General features: G+C 36.0%; 1 protein-coding gene across 1 annotated transcript; it reads right to left on the reverse strand.

The window, feature by feature from the left end:
* Nucleotides 1-651: 651 nt before the first annotated feature.
* LOC118720603 (zinc finger protein 14 homolog) lies at nucleotides 652-20,907 on the reverse strand. The gene is made up of 4 exons (XM_045582480.1): nucleotides 20,807-20,907; nucleotides 18,796-18,922; nucleotides 16,995-17,090; nucleotides 652-2,342 (listed from the first exon to the last, which is right to left on the reverse strand). The coding sequence occupies exons 1-4, from the start codon at nucleotides 20,834-20,836 to the stop codon at nucleotides 976-978; spliced, it is 1,620 nt and encodes a 539-aa protein (XP_045438436.1). The 5' UTR covers nucleotides 20,837-20,907; the 3' UTR covers nucleotides 652-975.
* Nucleotides 20,908-24,004: the final 3,097 nt, after the last annotated feature.

Here is a 24,004-nt window from a genome sequence, read left to right on the forward strand (position 1 = left end):
TTTCTCAATTTTTTACTCCCATAGGAAATTCCTTTCACATGAATTTACTAATACTAATGATAACAATTACAGGTAATATGTACACTAAACATGCTATGTGGCTGCTAATTTTCTAAGTATTAACTACTTAATCCTTACAATTTAATTACAGTGTACATAGGCTTTCTCTAAACTGGCTCAGGAGTTCCTACCTCCTGGTCTTCACAATCTTATTGAATCCACTTACCTTGAGTGTAGGCAATCTAGAAACTTGATTCTAGCCAGTAGAAGACACAAAGTGATGAAATATTCCTTCAGTGATTATACTACACAAGATTTTAAGTTTTAAGATTCTAGCAGACTATTTGTTGATGAAGCAGCCATGTTGAAGAGGCCTATGTGGCAAGAAACTGAGGTCAGCCTTTTGACAACAGTCAGAAACTTAGGACCTCAGTGCAGTAGCCCTTAAGAAAATAAATTCAGCCAACAACCATATGAGGTTGGAAGTAGATCCCTTTCCCAGTTAAGCCTTCAGATCAGACCCAGCCTTAGCTAAAATTTTGATTTTAGCCTCATGGGAAATTCTGAAGCAGAAAACCCAACTAACACCCAAACTTCCAATCCATAGAAATTGTAAAATAATATATATGTATTATTTTAAGGTATTAATTAAAGTTGTGGTAATTTATTATATAGCAATAAATAATATACATAGTATCATCATTTTACAAGTGAACAAGATGAGGCACAGAAGTTTAAGTACTTTGTCCAGTAACAAAGTTGTAAAAAAGTAGTGAAATGGAGACAATGATAAAGAAAGCTAAAGTTTTTCTTATATTAATTGTATTATTCTCTGACATACATTTGCCAGGGGCAATATTTGAATGGTGAAGGAAGACTTTTAAAGCAAATATTTTCCTATAGCATGTAAACAATTCTCAAAAATGAACTTTGTGATATTCTGTAACATAATGTACATATCAAGGCTTTCTTGTACTAAATTCCATTATGAATTTTCTGATGTTGAGTAAGGTGTGAATGCTGTCTAAAGGCCTTCTTACATTCCTTACATTTGTAGGGTTTCTCACCTGTATGAATTCTCTGATGTTGAGTAAGAAATGAATAAAGTCTAAAAGCCTTACCACACTCCTTACATTCATAAGGTTTCTCACCAGTATGAATACTCTGATGTTGAGTAAGTTGCGAGAGTAGTCTAAAGGGTTTTCTACATTCCTTACATTCATAGGGTTTCTCACCAGTATGAATACTCTGATGTTGAGTAAGTTGAGAAAGCAGTCTAAAGGCCTTCCCACATTCTTCACATACATAAGGTCTCTCACCAATATGAATGCTCTGATGTGAAATAAGTTGTGAGTAACTACTAAAGGTCTTCCAACATTCCATACAGTCATAGGGTTTCTCATGAGTATGAATTCTCTGGTGACGAACAAGTTGTTGTCTTAATCTAAAAGTCTTCCCACATTCCTTACATTCATAGGGTTTCTCACCAGTATGAATACTCTGATGGACAGTAAGTTGTTGGCATATCCTAAAAGTCTTTCCACATTCCTTACATTCATAGGGCTTCTCACCAAAATGAATTTTCTGATGTACTCGAAGGTCTGGACTAGACACAAAGGCTTTCCCACATTGCTTACATTCATAGAGCTTCTCAGCAATATGAAGTCTCTGATGCCGAGTAAGGTGTGTACACTGTCTAAAGGACTTCCCACACACCTTACATTCATAGGGTTTCTCACCAGTGTGAACTCTCTGATGTCGAGCAAGTTGCTGATGTACTCTAAAGGCCTTTCCACATTCTTTACATTCATAGGGCTTTTCACCAGTATGAAGTCTCTGATGTTGAGTAAGTTCTTGGAGCACTGTAAAGGCCTTCCCACATTCCTTACATTGATAGGGTTTCTCACCAGTATGAAGTTTGTGATGTCGAATAAGATGTGCACGCTGTCTAAAAGCCTGCCCACATTCCTTACATTTATAAGGTTTCTCACCAGTATGAATTCTCAGGTGTTGACTAAGCGTTGAGCGACGAATAAAGGTCTTCCTACATTCCTTGCATTCATATAACTTTTCCCTATTATGAACTCTCTGATATTCAGCAAGAAAATTATGCTTTTTGTAAGTGGTCATTTTTTCAGAAGTAATTTTCACTTGCTCTAAACATCCTTCTTGTGGTTCCATTTGCCCCTCGATCTTACTTTTGCATTCCCAATCATTTCTAAAAATAGAATTCTGAAGGCAATAGCTTTTAATTTTTTCCATTACTTCCAATTGGAATGAATATATTTCACAAATATCCTTTTCTGAAGATAAAGTATTAGTCTTGTATCTGGATTCCAAATCTGAAAGAAAAGAAGAAAGCAAACACATGTGTTTTTGTTTGTTTGTTTGTTTGTTTTCCAGTAGGAAAAAAACTTTTTCAGAGAAATAAAGTGAACCTAAAATAATGCCTATTATAAGTGAATGAATTAGATATCTCTAGAACATAGGTATTTGTGCTACAATACTATATGTATACCTATAAAAACTAACTCCTTCAAAATTACACATCAAAAACTAGTTTATGAAGAAAGTAGGGCTGGAAAATAACACTCAAATCTATGCAACTGTATTAGCAGAGCATTAACTACTAGTAATATAATAGGGACCTCAAGGGAACCCAAAAAGCAGCTCCATATGGCTGAAGGCCATTTTGTGGGTATTAAGGTGCATAAAAATTGTCCCAATAGCATGGCTCAGTGGTTGAGCATGGACCTATGAACCAGGAGGTCATAGTTCTGTTCCCAGTCAGGGCGCATCCCTGGTTGTGGGCTCAATCCCCAGTAGGGAGCAGGCAAAAAGCAGCCGATTAATGTTTCTCTCTCATCATTGATGTTTCTATCTCGCTTTCCCTTCCCCTCTGAAATTAATAAAAAAATAAAAAATGCATAAAAATTAAGTGGGAATGCTGGACTTCAGGTGCTGAAATGTTGCACATAAAATAAAGCCCTGGGCCAGTGAGGCTAATATTAAGGTGGGAATCAGGTGAAGTGCATGGCGTTTAGCTAGAAGCTATGTAAGTTGATTGTATATGTTTCTGAGGAGGGAGCCCTGGATGTAAGCATTTATTATTAATTTTCTTCATATAGGTATGGAAGGGCGCATATCAACACAGCAAACTGAAGTCTTTTGCCTTTCCTTCTGAATGTTATAAATATACTAGTATTCTGGCTCCATTCAAATAAGAATATTGCTTGTGAACCAACTAACTTCAACATTATACTGATATCATTCCCTATTTCATAGCACTATTCAGCTAATTTGTATTATGGTGTATTAGTTATATTATGAAATAGACTATATTCTCAAACATTAAAAAGGGGGCAAAAAAAAAAAAAAAAAGAACAAGGAAAGTAAAGGAAAGGAAGAGAATCCCATAATTAAAGAAAGAAGTTAAATCAGCGAGGACCTGATTTAAGTGTGGATAAGAATCACCTGATTTGTTAAAATTATACAAGGTATTAATTTATTTATTTTCTGATTCAGGCACTTTAAAGATAATAGTTTACTTATTACTTCAGATAAAATGATAGTATACATATGGGAAATCCCTTAAAATTCAATCATCTACCCTGTTTCCCCGAAAATAAGACAGTGTCTTATATTAATTTTTGCTCCCAAAGATGCGCTAGGTCTTATTTTCAGGGGATGTCTTATTTTTCCATGAAGAATATGGTACACATTTATTGTTAAATGAAAATAAAGGAAATTTACTACCTTTATACGGTATGGTAGTACAGTATTTGTCAACACAAACCAGACAAACTGTGAATCCTACAATATCAAGAATTTACTCATTTATTCAATGACAATCATGTCATCATCTTCTGGAACATCATCATAACAATCCAATTCCTGAATTTCCTGGTGAATTTCTTGTGACTCCATTTCTTTCAGAATCAGTGGACCAAATGTCTCATGTTTAGCCTGGGGGGGAGGGGGCTTATTTTCGGGGGAATGCCTTATATTTCACTCAGAAGGAAACCTGTAAGTAGGTCTTATTTTCGGAGGATGTCTTATTTTTGAGGAAACACAGTACTACTTTTGCATTGAATGTTAACCAAAAAAACCTCTAGATACCTGAAAGCCCACTTCTAGAAATATATCTTAAGAAACTTGAAACATTAGTAAGAAAGAATATATGCACCTCTGTGCTCATAGCAGCACAACTTACAATAGCTAAGATCTGGAAACCACCCAAGTGCCCATCAGCAGATGAGTGGATAAAAAAAAAATGGTGGTACATTTATACGATGGAATACTATGTGGCCATACAGAAAGAAAGAACCATTTTCAACAGCATGGATGGAGCTGGAGGGTATTATGCTAAGTGAAATAAGTCAGTCAGAGAAAGGTATCACATGATCTAACTCATATATGGAATCTAATGAACCAAATAAATTGATGAAAAATAGACCCAGCCATATCTGGTTTGGCTCAATGCATAAAGCACTGGCCTGCAGGGTCCTGGGTTTGATTGCAATCAAGGCAACATGTCTGGTTGTGGGCTCAATCCCCAATGAGGAAAGTGCAGAAAGCAGCCGATCAATGATTCTCTCTCATCATTGATGTTTCTATCTCTCTCTTCTTCTCTCTTCCTCTCTGGAATCAATAAAAATATATTTTAAAACAATAGACCCAGAGACATAGAAGCATGAACAACAGACTATTGGAATCTCAGAGGGAAGGCAGGGGAGGGTTGGTGGGAAGAGATCAACCAATGAACTTGTATGCAAACATTGGGTTGCTGAGGGCTGCCTTCTGCGTGCCTCCATTATGGATCAAGCCTGCAACCGAAGCATGTGCCTACTGAGAATTGAACCGTGACCTCCTGATTCATAGGCTGATGCTTAACCACTGAGCAACACTGGCAGGGTTAAACACTATATTTTAAGTACATTTGAATAGTTGGCTTTTTAAGTATATGTTTTAAAAGTTTAGGAAGATATTTTTCTTTCATGTTTTCCAGACACAAATATATACAGTTACCACTGATAAGATTTAGTAGCTGATACTCTAAATCTAGGTCAGCTCTCATGAGACTTCTCAGTCCCTATTTATTAGAGTAACACCAGTTGCTGCCATAATACAGAAGGTCTGGAGGACATCTCAGCAGGACAATCAAAGAGATTAAGATACAACTCCACCTATGTTGCAGCATTTTGGAGCACCTCCCCAAATTCCCTGCAGAATGGAGTTATATATAGGTGGAGATGTATCTTTATCTCTTTGGTTGTCCTGCTGAGATGTCACCAGACCTTCTGTATTATGGAGATTGACAAAGCCCCAGCTATATTCTCTTCGTCTGTCTTCTTTAATCCTTCACTGCCCCTCCTCAGGCTCACCAAAAACTTGGCTGTGCTGGCACTGCACATGAGTCTTTTATTAGAATAATATGCCAGTCTCATGATTGGCTTCTTTAATGCCCCTGAGAAATGCCATCTTGCTGTAAATTCCAACAGATGAATATTATACAAAAAGAGAGGTGGCACAAAAATAATGCAACTCAAATAAAAAATACAAATAGACTTATATCCCCTAGAATTAAACATGTTGATTGAAAAATCTATATGGAAAAAATAAACAACCAAGAATAATAACTTCAAAAATGTAAAAAACACAATAAAATATTTAAAAATTTCAGTAAACATACTGTTGATAACTACATATATTGGTATTGTTATTCTGAAGTTTAAATATGTGTGAGGATGTGTATTTGAATAAAGTAAAGTTACATGAACATTTCACTAGGACCTATAAACCTTTCTTGAGAAATGCAATAAGGAATAAACTAAAGAAGAGCAAGAGAGATGTGGAAAGAAAGAAAAAGAAAACTAAGTTATAAGGATTAGTATGAGCATTGAATCTTTGAACTCTATTACTAATATTAACACGCTGTGTTGTTAATGTGAGAATTAGAATTACAAAACATAATTTACATGTTATTTGCTTTAAAATGTAGAAATACTATTGATATAACAAAAGGTGGGAAAAGAGATTTCTGTTTCTGGCTATGATGGGGAAGCTGGTATCATGACTAACCCACTGAAAACAACTAAAAATGAAAATAAAAACTGTTTGATAATACTAATGAACAACCAAAGCAGCAAAAACTAGAGAGCCAAGGTCCTAGATTGAAAGCAACCCATTGATTTAAGCCAATATCCTACATAGAATTTTCCCTAAGGCATTCACTGATTCAAGTTGAATATCTACCATGGTCAAGAAAGTAAGCACAAAATAACTTCTAAAAGGCTAAGAATCTAAGTATTGCTTCTGGCAGTCTCAAGGAGCTGCAGAAATAGAAACTGGAGTTGAAATATCCATATAGAGGAAGAATCTTGATACTCAGCCAATATTTTCAGCTGCAATCCCAAAGGGCTATACTCAGAATTATGAACAAACAATAAACAAATTGTTCTGGAGTAGATGAACGTGATCAACCCTTTTTCTATAGGTCTGCCAGAAGCAAATTAAATATTTTCTAAAGGTAACAAATTATTCAGAAACAGCATCATTTAGATCAGTGGTTCTCAACCGTTCTAATGCCATGTCCCTTTAATAAAGTTCCTCATGTTGTAGTGACCCCCAACCATAAAATTATTTTCATTGCTACTTCATAACTGTAATTTTGCTACTGTTATTAATTGTAATGTAAATATCTGTGTTTTCCAATGGTCTTAGGCTCTACAGCAGCAGTTCTCAACCTATGGGTTGCCAAAGACCATTGGAAAACACAGATATTTACATTATGGGGCAAAGAAAAGAAAAACAGGGTGAAAAAGGGAGAAGCAAGGAAGAAAATAATAAAATAAAATAATAAAAAATGAAATAAATTAATTTTATTATTTTTTAAAAACTATATTTTATTAATTTTTTACAGAGAGGAAGGGATAGAGATAGAGAGTTAGAAACATCGATGAGAGAGAATCATCAATCAGCTGCCTCTTGCACACTTCCCACTGGGGATGTGCCTGCAACCACGGTACATGCCCTTGACCAGAATCGAACTTGGGGACCTTTCAGTCTACTGGCTGACGCTCTATCCACTGAGCCAAACCGGTTTCAGCAATACTAATTTTTTTTAAATAAAAAAGTGAAATAACTTTTTCTTTCCTTTCTTTTTACCTTTTAAAAAACATATATTTTATTGACTTTTTACCGAGAGGAAGGGAGAGATATAGAGAGTTAGAAATATCGATGAGAGAGAAATATCAATCAGCTGCTTCCTACACACCCCCTACTGGAGATGTGCCTGCAACTACAGTACTTGCCCTTGACTGGAATCAAACATGGGCCCTTCAGTACACTGGCCAATATTCTATCACCTGAGCCAAACCCGTTAGGGCTCTTTTTATCTTTTTAAAAATTTATCTTCTTTACCTGCATTATTGATATGTTATTATTATAGTAATTTCTGTTATTCATATATTCATATATCTCATTTCCTCTTCCTTGCTTCTACTTCATATCCCCTTCTCTTTTCTCTTTCTTTACTACTCAATTTTTCTTTTCCAATCCTCTCTTGATCTTTTCTTCTAATTTTTAAAATAGTTTCATTTTCTAAATTTAGGCATATCTGCTCTCTCCTCTACTCTCTTTTTAAAAAGAATAAATAAACAAACAAATATTTGTTATTTTTATTTTTTGGTCATATCTACTCATTGTCATTCTCCCTCCTCTCTATTAACCATAATCCTTCTTCTATTCATCCAATTCCTTAACCTTATTTTCTGTATTTAAGCTCTTCCTCTGCAGATTCTGCTCCCCTTTCTCTGGGTGTTTTTTGTTTGTACTTTTTGGTTTATTTGTTTGATTTGTTGTGTTTTCTCCCATATTCTTTTTTGTCTTTCTATTCATTTTTCTTTTTCTTGCTATCAAATTTGCTCTCTTTTCTCTTTCCTAATACTCTTTTCTCTGGTGGTTACACTTATTAGGGTTATACATGTCTTGTGTACATCTGTGTTCCTCTCCTTTTGTATCCTGTCTTGTTGTCTTGTATTTTGTGCTATTGGGTCAGTACTTCCACAATGGTTGGCATGACATGTTAGACAGTGAGCCACATAACCAGATACCTGAGAAGAGATTTCATTCACAAATAGAACAATAACTTTCAAGACGCAAGTACATTAAGAGAACCCAAATATCTCAAATTGGGGGCATCTATAGAATACCCAGCCCAGAAGACCTGCAAAACTGCACCACTGAGTTCCACAAAACATCTACTACATAAGACAAATTCAAAAAATCTGGGTGGCATAAGAGTTTGACCTAATAAATAGAAGCAATCACAATGAAACAGCAAAAATTAGGAGACAAAAAGACAACCCCCATATGAAAGAAAAGGAGGTATCACCAAAATAGGAAATAAATTAAATAGAGACAGGCAATTTGTCATAGAAAGAATTCAGAGTAATGGCTATAAGGATGCTCAAACAGCTGGATGTCTTTCAACAATAGACTAGACGAAGCTGAGGACTGAATCAGCAAGTTAAAAGGCAAAGAAGAAAAAACACCCAGCAAAGCAAAAAATGGAAAAAGAATTTTAAAAGCAGCAGAAGAGTATAAGGGAGTTTTGAGATAACATGGCATGAAACAACATCCACATATTGGGGGGCAGGGCAGAAAGAGAGGAAACTAAGCAAGGAATAGAAAACCTATTTAAAGAAATAATGATGGAAAACTTCCCTGACTTTGGGAAGGAAAAAGTCATACAAATCCAAGAAGCATACAGAGTCCCAATCAAGATGAACCCTAAAAGACCAACACAGAGACACATCATAATTGAATTGGCAAACCTCAATGACATAGTAAGAATTTTAAAGGCTGCCGGAGGGTGAGAAAAAGTTACCTGCAAGGGATCGCCCATTAGACTATTAACTGATTCCTCAACAGAAACACATCGGGCCAGAAAATAATGGAATGAAGTATACAAAGTGAAGCAAAACAAGGGACTGAATACAAGAATACTCTATCCAGCAAGGCTGTCATTCAAAATTGAAGTGGAAATCAGGAGCTGTGCAAACAAGGAAAAAAAAAAAAAAAAAAAAAAAAAAAGGATAAGAGACTTTATTACCACCAAGGCAGTAATATAAGAAATGCTAAAGGAACTGCTATAATAAGAAGAAATAGAAAGGGAATAAGGAACACAGGCATAAAGAATAAAAATGGCAACAAACAAGAACCTTTCAATAATAACCTTAAAAGTAAATGCATTAAATGCTCCAACCAAAAGACATAGGATAGCTGAATGGATAAGAAAATATGACCCATATATTTTCAGTCTACCTAGTCCTACCTCAGAATACAGACTGAGAGTGAAGCGATGGGGGAAAAAAGTTTCAGATAAATGGAAATGAAAAAAAAGCTGAGGTAGCAATAGTTATATCTGACAAAATAGACCTCAAAGTGAAGGCTATAACAAGAGATAAGTAAAGCCACTTCATAATACTAAAGGGATCAATTTAACCAGAAGATATTACTCTGGTAAGCATACACTGAGTGGCCAGATTATTATGACCTCTGAATACATAATAATCTGGCCACACAGTGTGAGATATATATATGGCAAATATATAGATAGATATAGATAGATAGAGAATAGATGTAGATAGATAGATAGATAGATATAGATATAGATATAGATATAGATATAGATATAGATATAGATATAGATATAGATATTAGAGGCACAATGCATTAATTCGTGCATGGTCGGGTCCAGCTAGAACTCCTGGTCAAGGGGACAATTTGCATATTAGCCTTTTATTATATAGGATATACACTGAGTGGCCAGACTATTATGCATTCAGAGATCATAATAATCTGGTCACTCAGTGTCTATGCACCCAATACAAAAGCACCCAAATACATAAAAAAAAACTTCTGGAAGATATCTAGGGAGTGATCAACAGCAATGCAATCATAGTAAGAGATTTTTCATACCCAATTGACACCACTGGATAAATTTTCTAGACAAAAAATCTGCAAAGAAATAGCAATTCTAAATGACTCATTAAATAAGATGGAATTAATTGACTTCAGAACATTTCACCCCAAAGCTACAGAATATTTACTCTTGCCAAGTGCACATGGTATATTTTCAAAGACAGACCACATATTAAGACACAGGCTAAGTCTCTCCAATTTAAAGATGATTGAAATCACATCAATCATCTCAGATCACAATGGCATAAAATTAGAAATCAACTACAATAAAAACAATCAACTACATGGTGGCTAAATAGCATCCCATTAACAATGATTGGATTACCAAAGAGATTAAAGAAGAAATAAAAATCCTGGAAACAAATGACAATGAAAATACAATAATAAAAAACTTATATACACAGTGAAAGCAGTCCTGAGAGGGAAGGTCATAGAACTACAGCCCTCCCTAAAAAACAAGAAAAATTGGTAATAAGTTACCTAACAGAACAACTTAAAGAATAGAAAGAGACTAACCAGAAAAGCCCAGAACAAGTAGAAGAAAGGAATTAATGAAGACCAGAGCAGAAATACATGACATAGAGACAAAAAAAAGATTAAAAAAAAAAAAAAAAGTTCTTCAAGGGGATAAACATGATTGATGGACCTCTAGCCAGACTCACTAGGAAACAGAGAGGACCCAAATAAATAAAACCAGAAAGAAAAGAGGTGAAATAACAACTGACCTCACAGAAATACAAAGATTGTAAAAAAAAAAAAAAAAAAAAAAAAAAAAAAAATACTACGAACGACTTTATTCCAACAAACGGGACAACCTGGACAAAATGCACATATTCCTAAAAAAAATAAAAACTTCCCAAATTCAGTCACAAAGAATCAGAATACCTGAAAAATGCTGATAACTACTGATAAAATTGAAGCAATTAAAAAAAAAATTCCTAGCAAACTAAAGCCCTGGTCCAGACAGATTCAAAGGATTGTTTAACCAACTAGTCAAAAAAGAACTAACACCTCTATTCCTCAGACTATTCCAAAATATTCAAAAGAAAGGAAGAACACTTTCAAACTCTTTCTATGAGGCCAGCATTAACCTAACTCTAAAATGAGATAAAGATACAACAAAGAAAGAGACTTACAGGCCAATATTCCTGATGAACATAGGTGTGAAAATCCTTTAAAAAATTTCTGGCAAATTGGATCCAATAATACATTAAAAAGATCATACATCATGACCAAGTGTGATTTATTCTGGAGATGCAAGGCTTGTACAATATTCTCAAATCAATAAACGTGATATCGCACATAAGCAGATTGCAAGACAAAATCACATGATCTTATCAACTGATGCAGAAAAAAAAGCATTTGACAAACTCCAACATCCCTTTTTGATAAAAACTCTCAGCAAAGTAGAAATAGAGGGAACATACTTCAATATATTAAAGGCTGTAAATGACAAACCTACAGCCAACATCACACTCAATGGGCAAAAACTAAAACCATTTCCTCTTGGAAAAGGAACAAGACAACTCTTGTTCAACATAATTCTGCAAGTCCTGTCCATAGCAATCAGAAAAGAAAAAGAAATAAAAGGCATCAAAATTGGAAAGGAGGAAATAAAACTCTTATGCTTTGCAGATGACATATGTTACTATATGTAGAAAACCCTAAAGACTCTACCAAAAAACTACTATATTTAATAAATGAATTTGGAAATATGGCAGAATACAAAATTAACACCCAAAAATCCATGGCATTTTTATACACCAACTAAAGGCATGATGCACAAAATTCATGCAAGGTGCTTGGCCCTCATAGCCCTGGCTTCATCTGAAGGTCATCTGGAAGATTGTTCAGCTGTTTGGTATAATTAACATATTATGCTTTTATTATTACAGATAGTGAACTCTTAGAAAGAGAAACTTTAAAAAATCCCATTTACCATTGCAACAAAAATTTAAGATACTTAGAAATAAACTTAACCAAGGAGGTAAAAGATCTGTACTTGGAAAACTACAGGACATTGAAAAAGAGATAGAGGAAGATATAAAGAAGTGAAAGAACATATCATGTTCATGGATTGGTAGAATCAACATCATTAAAACGTCCATGCTACCCAAAGCAATCTATAAATTCAATGTTCTCCGTATTAAAACAGCAATGGCATATTTCACATATCTAGAACAAACACTCCAAAAATTTATATGGAACCAAAAAAGACCTCAAATAGCTGCAGCAATCTTGAGAAAGAAGAACAAAGTTGGAGGATTCACAATACCAGGTATCAAGTTATACTTCAAAGCCACTGTACTCAAAAGAGCCTGGTACTGGCACAAGAACAGGCATATTGATCAATGAAACAAAATATAGAACCCAGAAACTGACCCAAGCCACTAAACTCAATTAATATTTGACAAAGGAGGCAAGAGCACACATTTGAGCAGAGATAGTCTTTTCAATAAATAGTGTTAGGAAAATTCACAAGTACATACAAAAAAAAAAAAAAAAGAAACTAGACCACCAACTTACACCATATACAACGTATACAAAAATAAACTCAAAATAGATAAAAGTCTTAAATGTAAGATGTAAAACCATAAAAGTCCTAGAAGAAACTATAGCCACCAAAATCTCAGACATTTCTGATAATGTTTACTGATACATCTCCTCTGACAATGGAAACCAAGGAGAAAATAAACAAATGGTACTACATCAAAATAAAAGCTTCTGCACTGCAAAAGAAACCATCAGCAAAATAATAAAAGAGCCCACTACATGGGAGAACATATATGCCAATAAATATATAGGGAACTCATACAACTTAACAAAAGGAAGGCAAACAATCCAATTAAAAATTGGGCAAAGGACCTAAATTTAAGACACTTCTCCACAGTGAACATACAGAAAGCCAAGAGATATATGAAAAATGCTCAAAGTCACTAATCATCAGAGAGATGCAAATCAAAATGACAGTGAGATATCACCTCACACATGTCAGAATGGCTATCCTCAAAAATCAACCAATGACAAGTGTTGGCTTGATTGTAGAGGAAGGGAACCTTAGTACACTGCTGGTGGGAATGCAGACTGGTACAACCTGTGAAAAACAGTATGGAGATTCCTCAAAAAATTAAAAATGGAATCCAACTGACCTAGTCATCCCACTTCTAGGAATGTATCCTAAGAAATCAGAAACGTCCATCAAAAAGAATATATGCACCCCTATGCTCATAGCAGTGCAATTTAAGCTAAGACTTGGAAACAGTCTAAGTACCCATCAGCAGATGAGTGGATAAAAAAAAACTATGTTATATTCACACAATGGAATCCATGGCAATAAAAAAGAAAGAACTCTTACCATTTGCAACAGCATGTATGGACCTGGAAAATTTTATGCTGAGGGAAATAAGCCAGTCAAAGAAAAGTATCACATGATTTCACTCATATGTGGAATCTAATGAACCAAATAAACTGATAATCAAAAATAGACCCAAAGACATAGAAGCATGAAGATTGTTGAACCTCAGAGGGAAGGAAGGGAAGGGTAGGTAGGAAGAGATCTACCAATGAACTTGTATTAAATATGCATAATGTGTGGACACAGACAGTAGGGTGGTGAGGCCCGGGGTGGGGGTGAACAGGAACGAGCTGATTGAGGTTAATGCGAGATGAAGGAAGACCTTCATCTATGGTAATACTTTCAACCAGACGGGAATGGCAAGAAATATTCAAGGTGATGAATAACAAGAACCTACAGCCAAAAAAACTCTACCCAGCAAAGCTATCACTCAGAATCAAAGGCCAGATAAAGAGCTTCACACACACACAAAAAAAGCTAAAGGAGTTCATCACCGCCAAACCAGAATTATAGGAATTGCTAAAGGGGGTTCTTTAGGAAGAGGAAGAAAATAAAGATAAAAACTATGAACAACAAATATGTAACGATCAACAAGTGAATCTAAAAACCAAGGGAATTAAAAAACCTGATGAACAATATTAACTTGAATATAATAGAATCAGAGGTACGGAAGGGGAGTGGACTGACAATTCTCGAGAAAAAGAGTAGTGGGGGGTGCGGGAAGAGATTGAACATAAACTGTGCACCTATGGATGAGGACAATGGGGAGTGGGGAAAGGGCAGAGGGTGGGGTGGGAACCTGGTGGAGGGGGAAAAATTAGGAACTTTTGTAATAATATGAACAATAAATATTTATTTTAAAAATAATAAAGATTTTTTTAAAAAATGTAAGCAATATGACTCCTGGGACCTATCACTTTATTTAAAAATATATTTTATTGATTTTTTACAGAGGAAGAGAGAGGAATAGAGAGCTAGAAACATCGATGAGAGAGCATCATCGATCAGCTGCCTCTTGAACACCCCCTACTGGGGATGCACCAGCAACCAAGGCACATGCCCTTGACCGGAATCGAACCCGGGACCTTTTAATCCGTAGGCTGACGCTCTATCCACTGAGCCAAACCGGTCTCGGCAGGGACCTATCACTTTTGTTCACAATTATTCAACAGTACAATGCCTGGTTCAGATTGGGCACTCAAGTATTTGCTGGATAAATCAATGACTATATTTTAGGCAATGAAAACCATAAATCAAATAATCAAGTAGAAGTTGGAAAAAAAATTTGATCCCAAATAGATAGATATTGGTATGAACTGAATTGTGTCCTCTACCCAAATTCATACATTGAAACCCTAACCCCAATTGTGACTGTAGTTCAAGATGGTGCTTTTATAATACAGTTAAGGTTAAATATTGGGTCGGCAAGTAAGTAATTGCGGGTTTCACACATATATGGCTTCAGTTGAATTTTTAGGTTTGCAGACGTAGTAAAAATGTAAAACACATTTTGTTATTTGATAGTTGGCTATTCAGCTGTTAATCAGTAAAAAAGTTTTTTGATCTGTTTTGTAGTTTTCGTTTGGCGTTCGTTGAAAAATGGAAAATCAAAAGGAACATTTTCGTCATATTTTGATTTTTTATTTCCACAAAGGGAAAAACGCATCGCAAGCTCATAAAAAGTTATGTGCTGTTTATGGTGACGAAGCCTTAAAAGAACGGCAGTGTCAAAATTGGTTTGCCAAATTTCGTTCTGGTGATTTTTCACTCAAAGATGAAAAACGCTCCTGTTGTCCAGTTGAAGTTGATGACGCCCTAATCAAAGCAATAATCAATTCGGACTGTCACAGTACAACACGTGAGATTGCAGAGAAGCTTCATGTATCACATACATGCATTGAAAATCACTTAAAACAACTTGGCTATGTTCAAAAACTCGATACATGGGTTCCTCACAAACTGAAAGAATCACAGTTAACGCAACGCATTAGCAGCTGCGATTTGCTAAAGAAACGTAATGAAAATGATCCATTTTTAAAACGACTGATAACTGGCGATGAAAAATGGGTTGTTTACAACAATATCAAGCGGAAAAGATCGTGGAGCAGGCCAGGTGAACCAACTCAAACAACATCAAAAGCTGATATTCATCAAAAGAAGGTTTTGTTATCAGTTTGGTGGGATTACAAAGGAATTGTCTACTTTGAACTCTTACCACCCAACCGAACGATCAATTCTGATGTCTACATTGAACAACTAATGAAATTAAACAATGCAGTTGAAGAAAAGCGGCCCAAATTGACAAATCGAAAAGGTGTTGTATTCCATCATGACAATGCAAGGCCACACACATCTTTGGTCACTCGGCAAAAATTAATGGAGCTTGGTTGGGATGTTTTGCCACATCCACCATATAGTCCTGACCTTGCACCATCTGATTACTTTTTGTTTCGATCTTTACAAAACTCCTTGAATGGTAAAAATTTCAATAATGATGATGATGTCAAATCGTACCTGATTCAGTTTTTTGCTAATAAAAACCAGAAGTTTTTTGAACGTGGGATTATGATGCTGCCTGAAAGATGGCAAAAGGTCATTGATCAAAATGGGCAATACATTACAGAATAAAGTTATTTAGTTCCATGAAAAAATTGTCTTTGATTTTCTTTTAAAAATCCGCAATTACTTACTTGCCGACCCAATAAAATCATAAGAATAAAGTTCTAATCAGATAGGATTGGTAGCCTTAATAAAAGGAAGAGAGAATTACAATGATTAATTTTTAATGTTAAACCAAGCTTGTGTTCCTAGAAAACACCCTACTTGATCATCATCTTTATATCTGCTGAATTTGATTTGCTTTTTATGTGTGTAATATCTTTGTCAGGTCATAGTATAAAAGTTATATGGTCTCATAAAATGAGTTGGAACATTTTCTACAGAAATGTGTGTAATTCTGCTTTACTTTCTTAAATATTTCATAGAATTAACCAGTGAAACCATCTGGGCCTGACATTTTTTGTGTGGAAATATTTCTGATAATTCAATTACTTTAATAGATATAAGATTATTCATATTTTCTTTTTATCTTCTGTCAGTTCTGATAAGTTACATTATTCAAGGAATTTTCCAATACATTTAAATTGCCAAATTGTCTAGCATAAAGTTATTCATGACATTTTCTTATTATTCTTTTAATGGCCATAAAATGTGAACTGAAAACCTCCCTTCCAATTCTGACAGTAATTTATGTTGTCTTTTCCTCTTAAATAGTCAATTTTACTATTTACCAACTTTGTTGATCTTTCCAAGAAATTAACTTTGACTCTATTAATTTTCTCCAGATTTTTCCTATTTTGTTAATTTCACCTTTTATATATATCCTTTCATTTTCTTCAGAGAACATCTCCTCTCTTTGAAATGGTAGAAAAATATGAGAGGTGTAACAAGGTCAATAGAAAGTTCCTCTGTGAGTCTAGGCTTAAAATATTTTAATTTGCTTCCCAGGTCTCAGGCCTTTCCTCCACATTCCACAAGCCTTGGGCTTTTTAAGAGATAGCCTCAACAAAACCTAAAGTTTGTGCCTTTACCCTAACCAGCTTAGTTATTGCCTGCAGTAATGACTTTCCCATGCCTGCTAAGCCTCACTCACCAGGGTAGTGTCTTCTTATCCTTTCCCTCATAAGCATCCAGGGCTCCTTCCCTTTATCCAATAATGTCATCACATCTGGTTTAGAAATGGGAGGTCCTGCTTAATAGAAAAATATGACATGAAATAATAAGCCAAAAAGTCTTTAGATTCCGATTTGTTCAAATTTATAATAAACTCTAGACCAAAATGTTATTTTATAAAGTCTAAGAGCAAAGAAATGCAAGGAGTTGAAGAACACTCATATTATGGTAACCTCAGGATCACAAAGAATAGACACCAGATAGTTAAGAATTGGCCTTAGCATAATTTAAACTCACACAAGCTCTGTTGAGAGGCAGTCTTGAGTAGTGGTTAAAAAAATAAAATCTGGATCCAGACTGCCTGCATTCAAATACTGCCTTTGTTGTTATATTACCTCTTGTGCCAAAGTTTTCTCATTTGAAATGAGGAGAAAAATAATATATTTCTCATAGAGTTGTGAGGATTAACCAATAATGTGCAATATTTAGACTAGTTATACACTACCCTGTTTCTCCGAAAATAAGACAGTGTCTTATATTAATTTTTTCTCCCAAAGTTGCGCTAGGTCTTATTTTCAGGGAATGTCTTATCTTTCCATGTGCTAGGTCTTATTTTTGGAGGATGTCTTATTTTGGGGGAAACACGGTAGTTATATATGGCCTGACCAGTGAGGCTCAGTGGTTGAGCATCGACCTATGAATCAGGAAGTCATGGTTTGATTCCTAGTAGGGCACATGTCTGGGTTGGGGGCATGCAAGAGGCAGGAAATCAATGATTCTCTTTAATCACTGATGTTTACATCTCTTTCTTCCTCTCCCTTCCTCTATTAAATCAATAAAATATATTTTAAAAAGAATAGTTATATATGTACAGATACACATAATATATTTATACTAGTATTAACTTTTATTTTAATTTTGCTTTCTGTGATATTCTCATATCCTTTCTAGAATATTCATTCAATGTTATAAGAAAAAGTTCTTAGAATTTTAAATTTCAACTACAAAGTAGGTAGAATTAATTACCTGTTTTAGGAAACAGAATACATTTAAACATTTAACTGAGTTTTAACTTTTTTTTTTTTTTAATTGTTGTTATTCCTCACCTGAGGATATTTTTCCATTGATTTTTTTGAGAGAATAGAAGGAAGGGGGAGAGACACAGAGAGAAAAACATTGATGTGAGAGGGACACATCAATTGGTTGCCTTCTGCACTTGCCTGGACAAGGACTGGGAATTGAGCCTGCAACTGAGGAATACACCATTGCTGGGATCAAAGCTGGGATCCTTCTGTCTGAGGCTGATGCTCTATCCACTGAGTCAAACTGGCTAGGGCCATTTAACTGAGTTTTAAATAAACTGTATGGATCCATCCCTTTTTATACAAGTTCTATAGGCTCTGATTTTTAGAGATACTCAGAACCCCTGTATCTAGGTATTCTCCTTGCAGCTGGATTAGAAATGAATGTTAATCATCTACATTAATCCTGAGCTCAAATACAATGTGAAATCTGGTTTCTTGAACAATGATTCTGTTGTAAGCAACCCAGAATTGAAATACTGCCCCTTGGATATTAAGGGAGGTACACAGCCTAAAGAAAGTCTGAAGGATCTAACAGGATGGGAGTGACAAGTATGAAATGGAGGGGCCTACTTCCAAACTAAAAACACTTGACCAATTGCTTTGGAATAGAGAGACAAAATTGATCTAGTTTCTCAAAACAGAATCATGAAATTGATGGAAGAGAAAGCCAATATAATTTGGAATAAATAGCCTTACCCAGAGAGATGAAGTTTCTATAATTCTCCCACATCACATCCCTATATAAGTCCCTCTGAGCTGAGTCCAGGAATTGCCATTCTTCTGGTGAAAAGTCTATGGCCACATCCCTGAATGTCACTGAACCCTGAAAAACAAACAAATGAAATATTTTTTAAATGGAAAAAAGATCAAAGATTGCACTGCAGAGAATGAGCCACATAGCAGCGAAGAGAGTGGGGCTAGAAACATATGGCATGCTTAAGGGTTAGTAAGAAAATTGGTATCCCTGAAGCAGAGTGCTGCATCTCTTGAATAGTACTATGGCTGCAGATAAAATTAAATTTTACCCACATACATCTTGAAATGAATAAAATAACCCCAAAAAGTCCCAATAAAATGAAATAGTGCACACAGCCTTCTGTTAGCTATATCTCCACCACGAATTCTTAAGAAATATAAGGTTCTCTACCTTATTTTTCTTTGAATGATCATAAAAATATATTGATAACAATTTCTCTTTAATATACTATAAAATCTCTAAGAAAACAGACTCAAGTTCACCATAAAGTCAGATCCTATATAATAAATGGCTAATATGAAAATAGATCAAACAGCAGTACTACCGAAAAACCGGTCACTATGACGTGTGCTGACCACCAGGGGGTGTGTGCAAGACATGGCGGGCACTGGCAGAAGGTGGCAGAGCACAGAACATGGTGTGCATTGGCCATGGTGGGATAGTGCAGCAGGTGAGTGGGGGTGCCAGAACAAGGCAGGGCGTCGGTCGCTGTGATCAGGTCGAGACTCTGGTGGGTACTGAAAATTCTTTGCTTCCGTGCACCACAGTCTTGCTTGGTGCTCGTACTGCTCACAGCCCTGATCACTCAGTGCTGTCAGCAGGTGCAAGCAGGTAGGTGCAAAAAGTGGCTGCCAGCCCCAATCACCCTTTGGGGCTTCTTAACCGCCCCTTGTTCCTGAGGGGCAATGGGACCAGCAGCCACCTTTCGTACCCGATGCTGGTGACAGCCCCACTTGCACCCGCAGCCAACACTGAAGCCGCTGCTCGCAACTGCTACCAGTGCCCAGCACCTGTCCCAATTGTTCTGCACCATCAGCTGATGCGAGTGGGGCTAGCACCATCAGCCCATGGATGCAGCAGAGGTGGGAGCAGGGCTGCCAGCAGACAGGAGATGGGGGGCCATGGTGGGAGGGGCTGGGCAGGGGCATGGAGGATGGGCCGAGATCCACACCTGTGCCCACCACAGCTTCGCAGCCCAAAGCTCCTTTCTAGGTGCATGAATTCGTTTTATTATAAATTTTTCCCCTGTTATTAACAATTTTTTAATAAATTTTCAAAACCTTGCTACATGGTAGTCTACATTTTAAATATGTGATATTCAATCTTTCTTCTCTATTTAGATGGTTTATTCAAAAGTCTTCCTCAAACCTCACAGTCTGTATTATCTAATACTTATTAATACATCTGGATGACCTTCTTACTCTTTATTATCCATTACCCATCACTGACCACCTTTCCTCATTCCTAAGTCAGAGAATACTGAATTGGGAAGATATCATTCTGAACCAGTGATTTTCAATTAGGAGTGACCTTACTCCTCAGAAAACAACTGGCCATATCTAGAGACAATTTTGGTTATCACAAGTTAGGGGAAGAGGTATATTACAGGAATCTAATTGGTAGAAGTCGGGGATATCTTTAGACATCCTAAATGCAGAGCACAATCCCCACAATAAAAGATTTTCTGGCTCAAAATATGAATAGTTCCAAGGTTGAGAAACCCTGATCTAGACCAGCACATCCCATAAAACTACACAATGAGTTGTTCCTGGCATTCTTCTCTCAGAATTTCCCAGATGGTTGTTAATATTTCTATTTGCAATCCTGCTCTGATCACCTCCTATTCATTCATTAGATGGAGGATTCCCTCACCCTACATAGCATGAGAGGCTGAATACCTAACACCAGATAGTTGAGATTGCCAGTAGTATATTAGTCATGTACACTCACAGCCCAGCTTAATAGAACACCAAACGTCATACAAGGCCACACAGGGATTGCACTCAGGAATAGAGTGAATCAGCAGGGTCTGTGAGAGGCAGGCTGTATAGTAACAAGAGGGTGAGGTTCCCTGGTTCCCACAAGAGGATGTGACAGGGCTTGAGTAATTCTGCAGGCTGGCAGGGGAGTAAAACCAATACATTAAGAACCAGAATGGTGGCTAACATCAACAAATCAACAAATGACAATTATTGGTGAGGTTGTGGAGAAAAGGGAATCCTCGTGCACTGCTGGTGGGAATGCAGACTGGTGCAACCACTGTGGAGAACAGTATGAAGCTTCCTCAAAACACTGAAAATGGAACTCCCATTTAACCCAGTAATCCCACTCCTAGGAATATATCCCAAGAAACTACAATAGAAACACCAATCAGAAAGGATATATGCACCCCTATGTTCATAGCAGCACAATTTACAATAGCTAGAATTTGGAAACAGCCTAGGTACCCATCAGCAGATGATTAAATAAAAAAACTATGGTACATCTACACAATGGAAAACTAATCTGCCATAAAAAAGAAGGAATTCTTATCATTTGCAGCAACTTGGATGGAATTGGAGAACATTATGCTAAGCGAAATAAGCCAGCCAATGAAAGAGAAACACCACATGATCTCACTCATTTATGGATAATAAGGAACATTATAAACTGATGAACAAAAAGATAGATATAGAGACAGTAAAGCAACAAGCAGACTGTCAAATTACAGTGGGGAGTGTAGGGAGATATGGGGAAGATAAGAGATCAACCGAAGGACTTATATGCATGCAAATAACCAATAGACACAAAACTCTGGGGAGGGAGGGCATGTATGGGAATGGGGGGGGGGCCAATGGTAAGATATGTACACATATAATAATTTAATTAAGAAAAATAAATTTAAAAAAATTAAAAATAAAAAAAAAAAGAATCAGAATGGATGCTGCTCTGGCTGATAGGGGAACTAACCACATAGGGAGTCTTTCCTGCTGGAGGACAAGCATATCTGATGAGAGTGGGAGAAATGGTTAAGCCTAAAATTTTATGTACTGCTTTTAGGCCTGTAACATAAGGCCATAATCACATCCCTACCTAATCAACCAAATTGTAAAAACTTTACATATAATAAGACCTCAACACATACAGAGACAAAGACCAGCCAATAATAATCTCATGTGAAGAAGTTTGGAATTTTCTCTATAGCAGTCAAATAGGATAAGATTTTCTCTCTCATCAAATCATAGATCTTCAAAGAAAGTCCAAAACTGGAGTCTCCCACTTATTATCAATAATGCATTCCCCCAAGTTAGGCATTTTATCACTACATTATTGACTAATTTAACTATTTTCCCATCATTTTAAATCAAAGATTTATATTGCATTATACATCAATGTCAACCCCTCAACAGCTTCATATTTCTCCCCCGTATACAATTATAGTACACAGGGTTTAGTGCAGATGTACTTTGGCTTTAGTATTTTCATTGTGTGTGTGTGTGTATGTTTTGTGTGTGTGTTTGTTTTTGTATTTCACTGAACTCTTATTTCTCACTTGAATTGTTTCTTTCTCCTCAGTTTCTTCTAACTTTTTCCTACTTTTTAGGAATTCATTTTATACTCGGCACAAACAAAGGCTACATATGAAGTATACTATGAAAATGCATTTCTAACAAAAACATAATGGCAGAAATGGCTCACATTCAGTATGATGGTCTAATGTCTCCTTTATAAATCAGCAGCACCAGATAGACATATTCCCTTTAAGAATAATTGCATGTATTTCAAAACATCTGCAGATGGTTCTGATGGTCTATCACTTGCATTTGGAATAAAATAAGACTCTTGCTGCACACTGTTTTTTGTTTAAAAATGTTGCATTGAACTATATGATTTCACTTACCAAGTTCTAAAAATAGGCAAAATTAATTTATGGTATTTGGTTCACAAGCCAAGGTTTGCCGTTCTGTTGACTAATGAGTTTGCCGACCACTGACCTAGACTCTCGATTCCAATAATTACAGGTCGTTGTTGTTCTTTGTGATTAAGCCCCTATGGCATCAGAATAGAGGTTACATTTTGACTGGGTGGGTAGGGAGTGGCTAAGAGGGGACATCTGAAGTGCTAGTAATATTCTTTCTTGGCTTGAGGACTGGCAGCATACATGCATTCAATTTACAAAAATTCATTTAGCTGTACACTTAGGACTTGTGCACTTTTCTCTATATATTAATACATTATATGTCAATTAAAAAGTTCAAAAAGCACTCTAGCTGGTTTGGCTCGGTGGACAGAGAGTCGGCCTGTGGACCAAAGGTTCCTGGGTTCGATTCTAGTCAAGGGCTTGTACCTCAGTTGCCAGCCCCTCCTCAACCTGGGCCTTGGTTGGGATGTGTGCAGGAGGCAACCAATCGATGTTACTCTCACATCGATGTTTCTCTCTGTCTTTCCCTCTCTCTTTCACCCTTTCTAAAAAAAAAATCAATGGAAAATATCCTCGAGTGAGGATTAAAAATAAAAATAAAATAAATAAATAGTTCAAAAACCTTTTTAAAATGTCAAATTGTGTGTTGGGGATATAAATTTTTCCTTCATAAAACTACTCTAAAGCTCATTGTACTCAGAGAACTCTCTCTGAAGTTTAGTATTAAAATCAAAAGCTTGTTCTATTGGGAAAAGTGAATATGTGGAATATTCTGCAGAGAATACCTGCTTTTTTATCAAGGTTTTATACCCTCATAGCTCCTGACAGATTTTATAGATAGAAGATAGTCCACATTAGCGGGGTGAGAAGGAAGAAAGAAAGAGTACATGAAGAGGATCCTAGACTATTTGTCCTCAGTTCTCATGGGAATGAGAAAAACTATAGCAGGTTCATGAATGGGATTCTGTTAAATAGAAAATTTTAGGATAAGAAATGAGTATGTATGCATGACCTAGAAAATGACAAAATATCTAAAAATATCAACTTACAAAGGCCATGGTTTTGAACTGGTCAGTGCTTCTCAAGATTTCTGCTGGAAAACTGCAAAATCCATATAAACCAGATCTGAAAGAAGAAAAAGAAGCCAGGAAATCAGATGTGCCTCAGAGCTCCCAAAATTACTTATGTTAATATAAGCTTTTTTCCCCCTTCCCCTCCTGTTTCCTATCTATTTTGCACCACTATAC

Source organism: Pipistrellus kuhlii, unplaced genomic scaffold (genome assembly GCF_014108245.1).
Source record: "Pipistrellus kuhlii isolate mPipKuh1 unplaced genomic scaffold, mPipKuh1.p scaffold_m20_p_17, whole genome shotgun sequence".
Classification (NCBI taxonomy): Eukaryota; Metazoa; Chordata; class Mammalia; order Chiroptera; family Vespertilionidae; genus Pipistrellus; species Pipistrellus kuhlii.